We start from the raw sequence: 16,443 nt of genomic DNA, 5'->3' as shown, positions 1-16,443 counted from the left end.
CGGAGGTTGCAGAAATGTATGTATGTCAACGGAGCAAAGCTGAAGGTGTGGCGATGATGGCGTCGGTGTATCTATGAATGATGGTACAAAATATAAGTCTCTATAAAGATCTTAACATTTATTTCACTGCAATATCATCATCTTAAAAAAAAAAAGTTATAAAATTTGTTTCACAGCAAGGACTTTATAATAGCCCTGTATATATTCAGATTCCGCTTCATATTGATTAGACCCGCTTTTCTCAAACTTCATTTAAGTGAGAACCACTTTTATTAATGAAGAATGTTTTGTAGACCACTTGACTCTTATCCCCCTTCTAAAGCAAATTCCATTTTTTATTTATTTATTTATTTATTTTACATATTTTGATCAAATGTTAATACAAGTATACTTATATTTTGAAAGAGTACTGATTAAAATTAATTTAATTTTATATTGCTAGTAGTTTCCTTTTTTAATAACTGAGGAATATTTTATAACAATGCAATATCAATATTATCTATATAGGCTAGTAGAATTTATATAAGCTTTACCTTATTAAATTCTAGAAGCAGTGGCAGATCTAGAAGATAAAAACTGGGGGGTCCAGTCAGAACGTAGACTATGATAGATATGTCATGAGTTTACTATAAGTTTTCGAAAGTATATACATAATAGTTTTAATTATTTTTGTCACTCAAAAAACTGGGAGGACCTAGGGCCCCCGGGTTAGATCCGCCTCTGTGTACAAGCTATTATTTTTGTAACCTATACGCGTTTGAAACTCTCGACTATACACCGTGATATGTAATTAACTTGAAGTTAGTTTTTCTCTGTTTTCGGAGTGATGTTCAATCTAAGAGAACTTCAAGAATTATAAATTGAGAAACGCAGGATTAGTTTATTACTTTAGGATACTAAACTGAAGACTGAATCTTACGCACCACATAACAAATGAAAAATCTGAATACATCGTTTTTAATCCATTACTTTAGGAGATCCAAATTCCTATGAAAATCATTAAGTTACACAAATACCGAAAACTAACTTAAAATGTAAAATATTTTAAAATATGTCACAAAAATAAGATTAAAACGTTTTGTCTGGAGTTTAATTTATCACAACGGTTCTAAAGGCTCGGAACTTTAGCTTAATATCTTAACGAACTACCCTCTCTGCCCACTGCCCTCTCTTTTACATAAATCAAGCAAGCACGAAGCCTTGAAAGCGACTGAAGTAAATCTAAGCAGACACGACTGATCTATTAATAATCCCATTTCCAAAAATATAATTAATGAAATCTTTAGTATAATGACCTGTGCCTGGATTTAGGAAGAAGGATGATACTACACATTAATTATTACGAAATACTTTCAGAGTAAAGATAATGAAAGGCAGAACTCCGGGAAAAGCCCAGTTACATCAGTTACATACAAATGTTTCATGCTTTTCTTAATCACGATGACTACTATTAGTTCTCCTAAGGAGAAATATACAGTATTACTCCCTTTTACATATTTATAAGATTCCTTCAGTTTTCCTATATTCATCATCACCACCACCACAGATATTCTGCCATTATTGAAAGCTCACTTACTGCAACTGAGAAGCTTCCATGTCCTACGGTCTTCCTCTAACCTTTTCGTTTTCACGTACGATTTTCCATTAATTGTAGTCTCCTTCGCTCCCTCCCTCTCTTTCCTTCCACCATACCCTCTAAAACGTCTCTCATGATACAGTTCCTTCTTAGCCAATGTTCCAACCAGTTTCTCTTTCTCTTCTCAATAATGTCTAAAATTGTTTTCTCCCCCACCATTTCTAAGACACTCTCATTCGTTTTCCTCCCGACCCAGCTATTTCTCTCCATTCTTCTCCACACCCACATTTCGGAAGCTTTCAATTATTTCTCATCATTTTTGCGTAAAGTTCATGTTTCTGATCCATACACAACAATATTCCACACGAAGCATATTATGAGTCTTTTTCTCAACTCTTTATTCAAGGTCCCATAAAAAAAAAGAGCACAACGGGTATTTTCCTCCTACTAAAGGCTTCTTTTGCCATTCCTATCCTTGCTTTTATTTCACGTTCACACTTCATATAATCACTAATAATACTACTCACGTATCGAAAGTTGAGTACTCACGTACCTGTTCTATTTTCTTCCCTCCTACTTTTATATTTGATACCGACCGCTTTGTTCTACTCACCATGGCTCATATACATCATGTATCAAACTCTTCGCTTTTACGTTTATGAAATTTTGATTTCCTGCTATTTACGCCACGTCATGTCGACATCTGCCCTAAAATCAAGATGGTATCACAGAGAATAAAAAGAGTCATCACAGCCTCCTCCTCTCTTTACGTGATCTGTTCACCTATCAGATTCTGCTACGCGCGAGAAACTTATTCGGTTTCCAATTCAGTTGTTCTACCTTTGTTCAGTGACTGAATAAGGAAAACACTTCGAGGTAAACTATTGGAGGGAGGAGGTGGAGATAATAAAATAAAATGAAATGAAATCTACGCTTTACGTCCCACGGTTATGCCAGCTAGGCTAAAGCAGACGGTACAGATAAGTTTTAAGAAATATAAAGCACATACTACATTATTTAGCCACTATTGTAGCCAATACTATCCCATTCGGCATTTTTGCATGCAGTAGTAAGGAACAACACTTTAGAGCTCCTTCATTTCCATTGGTTTCCATCGTTTTCTTTCTAGACCATTAGGAAGTGTGCTGTTTTAAGTATAAACTCTCTCTTCCATGAAAAGTAGACCAGGCTTTAACCTCCTTGACGACGCCATAGGACATTATCCACGATTTCTGCTTAACTAAATGAAATCACTGCTCAAGCCTACGTATTTCTATTAAAATCCTCTAAATTATATTTGACAAACCTGAAACATTGCTGCTCGTCACCTGATAACCAATATACACACACTTTAATACTTACTTTAACTTCCATGAAATCAGTATTATTACACAGTGGGTTTACAGCAGGTGCTGGGATGCACATGTCATCTTCTTCAGGTGTTGCTTTCTGCGCGTTGCGCCACTTGGAACGACGATCGACGAATTGTCGTGCGAACTCCCTTGCTTCACGAGTTTCGCCCAGATATGATCTAACGTAGTCGTTCACCTCGTATGGCGACTCCACATCTTTCAGAAAACTGATGAATGTTGGGACTAGAAGGCGGAAACAATAACAATTAATTAAGAGTCATCTTACTGACATTACAGTTCATGTCTTACTACATTATTTTTCAAACGCAACCGATTCTAAATGCAGTCAGTCAATGTATAAATGTAACCAAGAAAGTTCTGTTGCTTTTTGTGGAAGTGTGTGTTCAATTGGCCCTCACACCGTGAGCTGAATGCAAATAGAGATAAGGTGAAGGTCAGTTGTTGGTGTGGGTATATGTAACATACTACCTGGTTGTGGCAGTTCACCGGGAACTTGCGAAAGAACAGAGTGAACATGGGATCTCCACAGAGCCTCACAAGGGCGTGTATGCTGTACGAGTTCAAACTGGGGTCAAACGCCGCTGCAGCCCGACCACGCGGACAGTGCAGAGGTGGTTTAACAAGTTCAATTACGGTGACGAAACACTCGAAGACGCACCACGTGCCGGAAGACCACCACATGTACAAAATGAAGATTGAGGCGAATAGTAGCCAGACATGTCAAGAACTGAGACTACAATTCAGTGTGAGTGGAGACCTCCATCAACTTGGGAAGCACTACAAGTTGGGTCGATGAGTCCGGGACAGAAGGCAACGCGAGCAGAAACCTGTGGTTCTTTGCTGTCTCGTTTGAGGAAGGAGACATTTCTGGACAGGAAGTTGACATGTGATTAGAAGTGGGCCCTGTACGAAGCTCCACGGCGCCGTCATCATTGGTTAGCATCCCATGAACCGGTTGCAAAACAGCCGAAACCAGCACTGCACCAGAAGAAGGTCCTCCTGTGTGTTTGATGAACTGCTCGCGGCATCGTTCATCGGAAACTGCTACCAGCTGGTCACAGCATCAATGCAACTGCGTACTATCAGCAGTGTGCAAGAAAAACTCAAAACTCTGTAGCCAGTATTTCTAATTCGCAAAGGGGTCCTCCTGTTACAGGCAATGCTAAACTCCTCGTGGCTAGGATGGCCCGGGACACCATTCTACGCCTTGAACGGGAAACAGTATTGCATCCGCCATACTCCCCGGACATTGCACTGTGAGATTATCACTTGTTCCATTCCTTGGACAATCATCTTAAAGGACGCCAGTTCAAATCCCTAGTAGAGGTGCAAAATGCACTTGGTACCTTCTTTGCTTCACGGCCCACCAAGTTCTATCGCGATGGAATCCATGACCTTCCAGAACGTTGGCAGAAGGTCGTTGATGCTGATGGGGACTTCCAGGTACGTCTTATGTGACATATCGATGTACAAAAGTGGTGGGTGAAAAAGCGACCAGAAGTTTCTGGGATGCCTTTATATAATAATCTTGTAACACTGATTGAAACTGGATACAGAAAAGCTAATAATGTGCTGACAAGACGGAAAGGAAGAATAGACGGAAAAGCAAGACAATAAAATTAAGAATAGAGTATATTTCATTTCGGACAGGTAAGAGCCTCCTATTCACTCGTTTATACCTTAAATTTTCTAATCCATCCTTTCTAAATAATACGAACAAAGCGGCAGAAAAAAAGCCGCCAGTGAATTCATGCGCTTAAAATGTTCCTTGCACACTGCAATCTACTACATCACACTTTATACTTATGCTTATTTCATTATTTTATAGCGTTACAACAGAACTCCTAAATTTGTGCACTCAACCCGTTCTTGAGACTTCGTTCAACCGAGTATCTATGGGGTCTCACCCGTCGTCGTTAGCTGCAGTTCAAAAGCTTTAAAAGGGACGGCAAGGTTTAAGTGATTATTCATTTTAACTTTTTTAACGATATGACTGAAGAACATCACAGGGACCCCTGAAGACACTCATTTGATAGAAGTTACTGACCGACGGATGGGAATAAAGAGTTCTCAAAATGCTCTCTGCGCGGAACATATCATAATAGAGAAGCAAGCAGAATAAATACACAAAATAAGAAATTTCCAGGTTTTAATAACATTACGCTACGCCCAAATGCCAACAGCATTTGAAGTCACTGAAACTCTGTGGCTTATTATATGTTTCGGACAGTTATACTGTTTGAAACAAAACGTTTTAAAGACTTTTCTTTTAATTAAAATTAAACCCAACAAAGGTGAAGAAAATAAAATTCTGAAGTTCTCACAGGAAAGCTCACTCCCACATAGAAACTTGAATGTAATCAAACTTCTATTGTACACATTCATTGCAGCTTTTGTGGGTCTTAAACCTTACATTTTTATCAAACACATATCTATCTAAAAGTTTATTTATTGAGGTTTAGCGTCTCTTTTCAGCACTAAGGGTATATGAGATATAGACCAAGGAGGAATTCGAGACACCGTAATGCATTTTGTGCTCTCCCATCGGAAATAGATCAGAAGGACTATGTGCACCGAAGTTTTACGTGTCACCTAATATGTGTTATGCTCAATTATTAATAGAATCTACAAAATTTAACATAACATTTAAGTAATAAAATCTATAACAAATTCATAACAGTCAGTGATGTATCAAGTATTAAACTTTTTACTTAAATCTCAGGACCTATGACAAGCCCAATATCATTTGACAGCTGAAAGTTGAAGTTAGAAGATGTACAAAAATGGAATTCTTATCATCAGCTATGAAGATGAGTGAATTTTGCAAAAGACTACGTTACATTTTACAATTTTATATTAATAAAGACTCAAATGCTACGCAGGCCAGTGAGGAAAATTGTGCTACTTATGGGCAAGATAAGTTATCAAAAGCAACAGCCTGAAGATGGTTCAGTCGCTTCCATTCTAGAAATTTCGAAATTCAAGATACTCGTCGCAGTGGACGAATAAATACAGCAAAAGTTGTGCAAGAGCGGCACGTAAGCAGTCATGACGGACCTAAACATTAAGCATCAAACAGTGAGAAAGCTCGGCGCCACATCATCTGACTTAAAAACATTTACTCGGTCAAATTCTATGTCCGAATCTCTACTGAAACGTTACGAATTCAACCCATTTCTTCAGCGATTGATCACGATTAATGAAAAGTGGATAACCCAAAACAACAAGGGAGGTCGGAGCCGAGAAGAACCTCACAGTCTGTGGCAAAGCTCACAATGATGCTGTGCTTTTGGTAGGATTGGAATAGCATCGTGATCACAAGTTGCTGCTGGTGCCGCCGGGCGAACTATACACTTGGACTTGCACTGTAGGCAATTAGAGCGAATGCACCTAGCAATTGAAACGAAACGGTCCAACTGGTCAACAGAAAGGGTTATACCACTCTGACAACGCCAAACAACATACATCTTTTAAACCCGTCAAAAATTAAGAGAACTTTGCTGGGAGGTTTTAATGCATCCATTGTATGGGCTGGACCTGACACCGTGAGACTGATTCATTTCGGTCTCTGCAGAACTCCTTGAATGGTGTTTTTAGTTAGTCTGAAATAGCGCTGTGAAAACCGTATGTCAGATTCTTTTTTTATCACAAACCATAAGTTCTATATCGATGAGATTATGGTACTGTTATAAAAATAGAAGAAGATAATCTAACAAAATTGTGTAGTTGGTTTTATAATGCTATTTTAAAATCACAATAAATGTAATTTCAAATTTACCTCCAAAAGCTCAACACTTTTTAGATGTGATACATATATAAAAATCGAAATTTCAAAAATATATTTTCTCACAAAATTAACTTAAAATTTGACATGACAACGTTGCTATCGAATGCCCCTAATATGAATATGTGGTAGTGACACGACGAAGTGTGAAAATATTCAATATTTTTCCTTCATAATTTTTATAGGAAGATGTCTTCACATATTAACAATAACTTTATAAGTGAGATGTCTAATAAGTAAAAGAGATGAATTTAATAAACATACACTGTTTAATGTATAGTGTTTAGTGTTAATTCTAGTATTTAGCCAGAATTTACAACGAAATGAGAAAACCTAAATATGAAGATGTGAATACTATGGTATTTGCACTAATAAAGGCAGTTGTGTCCAACAAAATGGTCTCGGTGTAGAATATGAATAATGACGCTTTCATTTTCTTAATTTAGCTGCATCATCACTCGTATCTTTATTGCAAGATTATTCCTACTCTTCGTATTTTATAACTTATCACTAAAATCTTATTTTTCTCCATTTAATCGCTAAGAATTGCAACTTTGCTCGTCAACGAATTATTCATCCCATTGCACGGAGAACACCTAGAAAACAATTTTCGTACGAATAAATCTAATAAAATAATTAGCAGAATGCTTACTATCGACAGATGACTGCAATCCACTGAGCGTCTGCTTACACCACTGAGTAAATTCATCCGTTGATCGTTGAGCGTTCTGCTCGAATATTTTTAGCACCATTTCTTCTTCTTTCTTGCTTCGATTCTTTCCACTTTTCGTATTGGCATTTCCCATTCCGGAAGTTTTGTTTCCACCGCTTCCTTCTGACGGCGGGTTTTTCCCTCCTGTCTTGTTGTTGGATTTCGCAGGGGCAGGAGCTGGTTCATCCCAAAAACCTAAGAAAATATAAACAGGGGTTAATGTACATTATATTAATACAACCTGTATGAAATAAAAATCACAATTACATTTCTAGCATTAAAATTGTTATAGTAACGTAAATTAACATAGTTCACCACATAAGTAATGTCGTTTTGGCGATGACCGTTGCAATAACGCCATCTGACGAATTAATAGTGAAATAGATTGTATGTGCCATAACTGTGTCATATAGGATACTTCATTGTGCAGCAGTGTGTAGAACTGTCTACTCTACGTTTTGGAATTGTGGTTTGTGGATCATGGCAGTGTCAGAGGACCACACGTGATACGTCATGCTGGATGAATTTCAGTAGAGGCATTCAGCCAGCACAACGCCACGAAACATCAATGCTGTATATGGTCAGGGATGTGCAGAAGTGACACATGTTTCGGTCTCACTGATACGCCACGAGAAGGTATATCTGTATAGTTGGACAGCGATGCCCTGCAAGCAGTGGTAGAGGCAAATTTGATGTAAACTTTTGAAGAACTGGCCATGAATTCAATATCACCCATACGACCGTTCATGGTCATCTGCAGGAACTTGGTACGTGTCGTACTTGGTGAAACTCGGTAAATGGACATCCCATGGTTAACGCTCCAGAGCCATTTCGGAACAGAATGGTAATAGGGGATGAAAAGTAGGTTTTCTGTCGTGAGTACCTAAAAGGAGGGCCACAGGCACTACGCCAAACCAGGACCTCCACATCTCCAGCGATATTGAGTGTTTGGTAAGACATTGCGTGAAAATCCATTTTGAGCTTCTGCCACGTAACAGGCAATGCAGATGTCTACTGTCAGCAGCGGGAACGCCTACGGACTGCACTATTGGAGCAACTTCCTGCTCTGGTTCATTGCAAGAGTGTGCTCATCCACGGTGATAACGAGCGCCCACACACGGCTAGACAGACCTGTGCAAAGACCGAGGAATATGGTTGGGAAAAAATACCCCCACTCGGCATTTTTATTAATCTTGAACCACCAACAGAGTACTAATTTTTTCGTAGCCTGCAAAACCACCTTCCCGAGAAAACACTACACGATGAGGACGTGTGACGACTAGTGACCCAGTTCTTTGCCTCCATAGCCAGTGACTTCTCTCGGCAGGGAATTCAACAAACGGTTGACAGGCAGCAGAGTGTTACGAAATTCTATGAAGACTATTTTTCTGACTAACGGTAGTATTTCAGGTAAGTTATCGTTCTTTTCCTCACAGTGCAAAAATACGACACTGCGTATGGGATGAGCTTATAAAAATTTGAAATTGTACGTAAGAAACAATGGAAATGCTACAAGCTTACTGAGTTCCAAATTTTGAAATGCAAACCTGATAATCTGGATTACCTTCGTGTAATCTTTCTCAATAGTCTTTCCGTCAGGTTAATTTGTACGTTAAGAAAAAACTGTTCTTGTTCTTTATCAACAATTGCATTTTAAAATTCGGAACACAGATAAGATCTGAGCTTCTCAATACTGATAAACTAACTTTTGAAACATAGAATGGTCCAAAAGTCTCGAAAGATCCTAATAAATGGTGGGAGCGCTGCAAAATGTAATCAAACAATGTAGGTACGGAATAGGGATGGTGGAAAATGTTTGACGACATATCACAATGACGTACGCCATCTTGAATTTTACGCAACTGTCTTAAATGGAAACCAAAGCATGTGATATGTCGTAGAAATTAAATTAAATTGCACTGTTATTTTTGTTCTCCATTACGAAGATATGACTATTTCTTTGTTTGTGTCGTTGCTGTGTCGTTGTTTGTGTCGTGTGTTTGTGTCGACTTACGAGCAGAAGATTGCCTTGATGCAGAGCGCATAAGAACAAGGACGACTGCAAACGATTTTAATCGCAGTCATCAAAGGACTACCAACAGCTGTTCAAAGTGCTGAAGACATTCCAAGAAACTTGTGGAAAATCGCCTGAAGACTGGTATACCACGCACGGCAACAACTGTGGCAATGTTCGAATCATTCAGTAGAACTCCCAGGAAAAGCATGCATAGTGTAGTCCGTGAAAGTGGTGTTACTCGCACCTTAATCATACGCATTATGCAAGTGAGAATAAGTGGCACCCTTCTAATCTGCAATTTCACCAGCACCTTACAGAAGATGATTCAGATCATCATCTGGAATTTGCTCAATGGACCACAGGCTCAGCTACGACAAACCTTTACATTCGCCTCTGACGTATTGTTTACTGATGACGCAAACTTTTACGTGTCGAAGGAAGTTAAAGAGAACGTAAGGCATTGGTCGGATAGTAGTCGGCACTGGTTTGATACATCGGCAGGTGTTTCCGAAAATGTAATAGTGTGGCGTGGCGTGTAGGGAACTCGCATTGTGCTTCCAATCTTCATCGATGAGATCCTAACAGCGATGGGTTATTGGTGCATGTTAGAGGAAATTATCTTGGCATCACTACTGTCGGAGGAGGAGTCATTCCCCAAGTTTTTTCCAGGACAATGACACCCCACCCCATTATGGTACCTGTCTCCATGAGTACCTCGATTAGCAGTTTCCTAAAGTCTGGGTTGTTTGGCGAAGTGCTGTGGAATGGCCCCCCTTGTTCCCCTGAATTGATGCCACTGTACTACTATCTGTGGGGGTCATGTGAAGTCCGTTGTGTATGTGAGGAAAATTAGGGATGTTCAGCATCCAAAGGAAATCACAATGCATCTGACAATTGACGGGAACACGTCCTGTAACAATGCGTGGTCCTTGCAGTATGATTAACCTTTTTTTGTTGGGGCGGTGGAGCAAAAATAACAGTACAATTTATATTCTACGGAATTCAATGTCGTATCACATGTTATGGTTTCTATTAAAACAGTTGCGTAAAATTCAAGGTGGGAGACGTCATTGTAATGTGTTCTTAAACATTTTCCCCATCCTCAATTCTTACCTACATTGTTACTTTGGTTATATTTTGCAGCGTTTACCACTTATTATTGTATCCATTTTTTGGACCGCCCTGTATACAGTACTTATAAGGAAATATATACATTCGTTTATTGCTCAGAACTTCAGTAAATACAGGCATGAATTTGAAGTCCAATCGTTATTTTAACATAACTAAAGGCAAAATCCTTTATATTGGTTTCTCTACATATACACAAATATCTTGTATTGCAACTCATTCATACTGAACATAACATTAGCAAATATAATGAACTTACTCTTCCAATAAAAGGCAGAATAGGGATACTGGATTTTTGGCACTGTACTGCATATTTTAGAGCGTATTTATCTCTTTACTACATATCTGAGTGGATATTTTCGTAATTTTTAGTGCATAGTCGTATGTTATTAGCGCATATCGATCCCAAGTCTAGTCATAATATATTATTCGGAATTACGCGCTGGAGCTTTCACGAGGGTCGTTTCGAAATTAATGCCTCCTATTTTTTGTGTTGACTTTATATCTCCGTGCCAGATGTCGTTGGTGTAGTGCTAATGCTTGAACCTCTCTCTTTTATTTGCAGCTATGTTTTGTGGTAGTTGGCGCCAGCATAGTTGTTCCAAATAGAGCCTGATATGGACGTGCGTATAAAATAACGATGTGTGATTGAATTCCTCACTGGTCAAGAAATTGCGCCGATTGAAATCCATCGACGCTTGGTAAAGGTTTATGGAGACGATACAATAGACGTGAGCAATGTGATGGGTACAGCGTTTTCAAGGTGGTGAAAAGGGTGTTCACGACAAGCCACCCTGCACAGCTGTCATCCCTCGCAATGAAGAGCGTCTTGATCAACTCATCCATGCTAAACACCGGATAACGACCAGAGAGTTGTGTACAAACCTGAATGTGGCGAACCTTTTCAAGACTCGGAAGCTGTTGTCAAAGCTATAAGCTGTTGTGAAACAGCCTCAGCTGGTTCCGATTTTTACAAGCGCTGCATGCAGGCTCAGATTCATCGTTGGCGAAAGTGCATAACAAATCGTGGGAACTATGTGGAAAAATGAGTTTCGGAACGACCCTCGTAAAAAAAAAAAAAAAAAAAAAAAAAAAAAAAAAAGCTTTTTGTGTTTTAACGAAGTTTCATTTGATATCTAGAAGCTTTCCCTCTGAAAGATTGGAGTGCGACATAAAAGACATTAAAATAGAGGAGCCAACTCTCAACATCCATCGAATTTAAAGAGTTCTGCTTTATTTTTGTTTGTACACATATGTTGGAAAAGTAACGGAACTTCTTTCTCTACAGATAACCACTAGCTCCATCTATTGAAGCAACGTGTCATCGGAAAGCTGGATATCTGCTCAACAAAACCGAGATCACAATCATGAGTACTGATTAACGGGGTGTCAAGTTATAGCAAGAAAAGTGAGCGTATCTGGTGTCACCTAGTCATAAAAACACGATGGTACAAAGAGCCAATATTAAATTTCGTTTCAAGATAGGTAAACATTTACACAAACATTGAAAATTACGAAACAAGTGTATGGCGACGAGTGCTTATCTCGTACAGTGTGTTCGAGTGGTATACGCGAATTTGCGACGATCGTGAGTCCTTGGAAGCCGATCCAAAGCCAGGCAGACAGAAAAATAAAAATCGCGATGAGCTGGTGGTACAAGCGCGTGAAATGATCGCCCACGATGCGAATTCGACTGTGAGATGTATGGCGGAGGAATTACCTACGATGAAAGACACGAATCAGAAAATTTTGACAATGGATTTAAAGGACGACAATGCATCATGTCACAGAACCGTCGCAGTACGTGACATTTTGGCTTAAAAAAAAAGTGTGCTTCCACATCCTCCGTATTCGCCTGATTTATTAACGTGTGACTATTTCCTATTCTTAAAATTAAAATTGGCCATGGAAGGAACATTTTATGACAATGCTACACACGTCCAATCTGCAGTGACGAGTGTCACTGAGGCGATTCAAAAAAGGACATTAAAAACTATCCTAGCATTGGTTGAATGTTCCCAGCGGTGATTGATGCGGAAAGGATGTATTTTAAATAAAAAACGAACTAGAGTTGGTAAAATACCTAATTCGTTTTGTTTTATTTGAAAAGTTCCGTTATTTTTCCGACATACTGTGCATCCCAGTCCTTTCTTTTATATAATTTAGAAGTGACAGATAGCTCATGATGTGAAGTAAAAGTTTGGAAGGAGTAAGAAAGAGATTAGTTAAAATGTTACCGTTGAAAATTCTAAATATTCAACTGCTATTATCCTACTTCAAGTTACTATTGGAGTTTTACCTTTTCACTATTCCATCAAGTACAATCAATTTTAAAAGCCTGTCCTAACCACAATTATCTAAACTCTCACCTGCACCACCAGACCAGTTGCTTTGGTTGTTGCCCCATACACTATTACTTGACGAACCAGCGTTTGACCACACACTCTGAACGCCCTGAGAATTCTGTGGACCTTGGTTTCCAGCCCTGGCCCACGTTAGATTCTGAGAAGCCGTTTCCCAAATACTGGCAGAACCTAACGACATATGACCCTGCTGCGACCTCTCGGCTCGCTCACGCTCCTGTTGCTGAAATTAACAAAATAATTATAATATTCTATTTGTTGTATTAGAAAGCATGACAAATACATATTTTGTTATCAAGCGACTATATATCATTCACCACTAAATGAAGCAGTCATTTTCAATTAACACATTAATAACAAATCTAGTGCTGTCATATCTGGAGATTTAAAAAGTACTAAAACAAGAATTGAACTAGTATTGAACATGTCATTTTTAGTAAAACTATTGCAGGGCTCATAGTGGCCTGGTCTCTTATAAATAGTTGAAAAGTGGCCAAAATCACACGAAAAAGTTACCAAAAGCACATGAAAAAGTGACCAAAATCTCATCATGCCCCTTTTTTCCTTTGTCAATTTCTCCATCACCTCTCTGTTTGTTGTTTTGTTTCATCTTTTCTTCTTTACTTCTTTTTGAGCTTCCTCCTTTCTTAGATTTTCTGTGTTGGCGCAGAATGCTGCGCATATCATGGACCGAACGGAAAAGGAATGAAGACGTACTAAAGGAAGCTAATGAAGGATGACAGATCATGAAAATAATAGGAAAAAGAAGAAAAAGCATGCTTATTCATCTTATTCGACACTCCGATTGGATCACTGTGCTGATAGAGGGAAAGGCAGAAAGAAAACCAGAAAGAGGAAGACCAAGGATAGAATATCTAGATTCAGTTACGAAGAAGAGGCCTTATCAGAGTATAAAACAGCTCTCCCAAGCGAGAAAAAAGTTTCAAAATTTCCATGTTGCCCACCAACCTATGGTTGAGGTGAAGAAGAAGTACGCTTTGTAGTTACGGTAAGCAGACTTAGCAGATGTAAGAAGCTTCTGAGTAAGTGGAACTAGTTCTGGCCTATTTCCGAATTTCTTCATCCCAGACATTATATGTAACTTAGCATTGAGAGTTCTCAAAGCTATGAAATAATCAAATTCATCACCTACTCTTAAGAAGAACATACAAGAAGCATAACACAAGACGAACATGATGAAGCACACACACACACACATACACAACGTTGAGCGGAGCGTTAACTATTTTGAGAGAAAACTAAAAGACTATTATGATATTGTAGAAGAAAGAATAGACACCCCAGCTCTAGAGCTTAAGCATCCACCAACCATCCACTGTGCTTTAGAAAGAATAAAGTTGACTGTTCCACATGTGGCAGCAAGTATTGAAGTTTTCAGAAGAATAATGAGTAACAAGTTTCTGCCTTTTTCCATTTATTTTTATATTTTTCTTAGAAAACTGCCAATGCAGAACATAAATCACACGAAAAAGTCACTTTACATCCCAAAAAAGTAACTTTTAGTGACAAATTTGAAAAATAGTAACTTTTAGTGACCAACTTGAAAAATAAGTAACTTTTAGTTTAAAAAAAGTGACTTGCTATGAGCCCTGCTATTGTTCACTGTGAATAATTACGCAACGACACTTTTACTGTATTATATAAAACTAATAATTTGTGATTTCATATATAAAAATAAATATGTACCGCATTCTTAAAACTTATAGCCTGCACATAATTAAAAGTAACCCAGAAAGTAGCGTGTCTCCTAATTTGTAATTTTGGTAACGAGGACGCTTAAAAAAATCACCCAATCCGCTACTTGTAGTCCAATCTGGCAACACTATATACGGTCGTGGCCTTCTACTACATAAGTAAACTGCTCACACGTTGCAGTCGTTTACACCCTGTATATTATTACAACCTTAGGCGTAATGCAAAAGCTAGACAGCATCTTCTACCTGATATTTCCAGCTTTCCCTCCAAGATATACGTTAATATAATTCGTGTGATATTAAACAAAATCTTATTAATCACAGATACTGAACTGATAGGAATAATCTACTCTCTGCCATGACATGTCAATTACTTAATTCTATTTCAGTACGCAAGTATATAATTACGAATCTACTGTAAATGTTTACAGGGTATCCCGGAGGTTTGGTCTAGAAATATGGGAGCAATGGACAAGCACTATTTCATCATCTCGACATAGTCGTACATAGTTAGATAATCTCTCCTTTACAACATTAATGTTCAATACAATGATTTAAAATAACAAACTGTCTTTCTATTACATGCATCCAGTTAAACCTTTCATGGTCTCAAATAACAAGTCGAATAAACAAGCAAGATATTAACATATAAAGGAAATATGATAACTAATATAGGTTTAGGTTGTTAATTTCTATTTAAAATCATAGACTTTTACCTATGTGGTACTTGTGGCATTTGAAACACTTTGATGACTTGGTTCATTTTCATATTGATTCATGATTTGTTGCCCATTCTTGTTTACTTGACCCTATATGAATATGGAATAAGTAGCAAGCAGTTCAAGAAAAATTCCCGGACTAATAAACTGCGAAGCAAGCCAACGAAATATTTCAGTTTTTTCAAGCACCACAACGTACCACTCACGCATATATATATATATATATATATATATTGGTCCTCCACTTCCCCCTAAACATTCAGAAAACAAGTAGCCTCATTAAATTTAGCATTATTATCCCAACAATACTTCCAAGCCAACTGCGCAACCGCGTATGAAACAGAATTGTGATCTACAAACGAAAGATTTCACTTCAATAGCAGTGCTGCGTACCTTCAGTTGCTCCTGCTCCTCTGCCTGGATCTCGGCCAACGACTTGACAGGACAAATGTTAGACGATTTCTCTGCCCATTTGAGTTGCAGAGGATTCCTCTGGTTTGATTGGTGTTCCACTGTCTGTTGACTTTGCTGCTGCAACTGCATCAGTAGTTGCTGATGTTGATGTTGCTAAAACAAAAGAAATTAACATTAATACCGTGTTTCTAGCATTAATTAATATCTGTATTTAGAATTTAGAATTTTGAATCCTAAACTCAGGAGAAATAATTATCGTCCACGTTATTCACCTTTTCTCTTTCTAAAATGCATATCGTTGTAGTATGTGCTACTGCATGTTTTTGTATATCTGGGAGATATTTTCTTGATATTTTTGTATTTTTATTTACTTTTGTGTTACTTTATCACCTATTGATGTAAATGAGTATTGTAATTAAGAGAAATGTATATAGTACTGTATATTATTTGGGAAGTACCTTTGAAGACCATCTTATTTCCCATTGTTGAGATAGGAATAAAAGGATATTTTGTGAATCGTTAAATAAGGAGTGTGAAACAGACTTATTAAATATTCCATTTGGGTTATTGTGGTGTAGGGAAGATAGAAATAATTGGACACTACAAACGAACTATGGAAAGCTAGTGGAAATGTCTGAAATA

At 38.0% G+C, this 16,443-nt stretch overlaps 1 protein-coding gene across 4 annotated transcripts in view; it reads right to left on the bottom strand.

The window, feature by feature from the left end:
- The window catches only part of Gyf (GIGYF family protein Gyf), a 112,001-nt gene that overhangs the window by 3,968 nt on the left and 91,590 nt on the right, over positions 1-16,443 (bottom strand). For all 4 annotated transcript variants that reach the window (XM_081737397.1, XM_081737399.1, XM_081737398.1 and 1 more), the window contains exons 19-22: positions 15,781-15,954; positions 12,960-13,176; positions 7,386-7,640; positions 2,939-3,171 (exon numbers count right to left, since the gene is read on the bottom strand). In XM_081737397.1, the coding sequence (XP_081593523.1) occupies positions 2,939-3,171; positions 7,386-7,640; positions 12,960-13,176; positions 15,781-15,954 (879 nt within the window). The remainder of the gene's footprint in view (positions 1-2,938; positions 3,172-7,385; positions 7,641-12,959; positions 13,177-15,780; positions 15,955-16,443) is intronic.

The sequence above is a fragment of the Thermobia domestica genome, chromosome 13, assembly GCF_964235325.1.
Source record: "Thermobia domestica chromosome 13, izTheDome1.hap1.1, whole genome shotgun sequence".
Lineage (NCBI taxonomy): Eukaryota > Metazoa > Arthropoda > Insecta > Zygentoma > Lepismatidae > Thermobia > Thermobia domestica.
The sequence above is the reverse complement of the archived record's forward strand: the minus strand, read 5'-3'. Positions and strand labels throughout refer to the sequence as shown.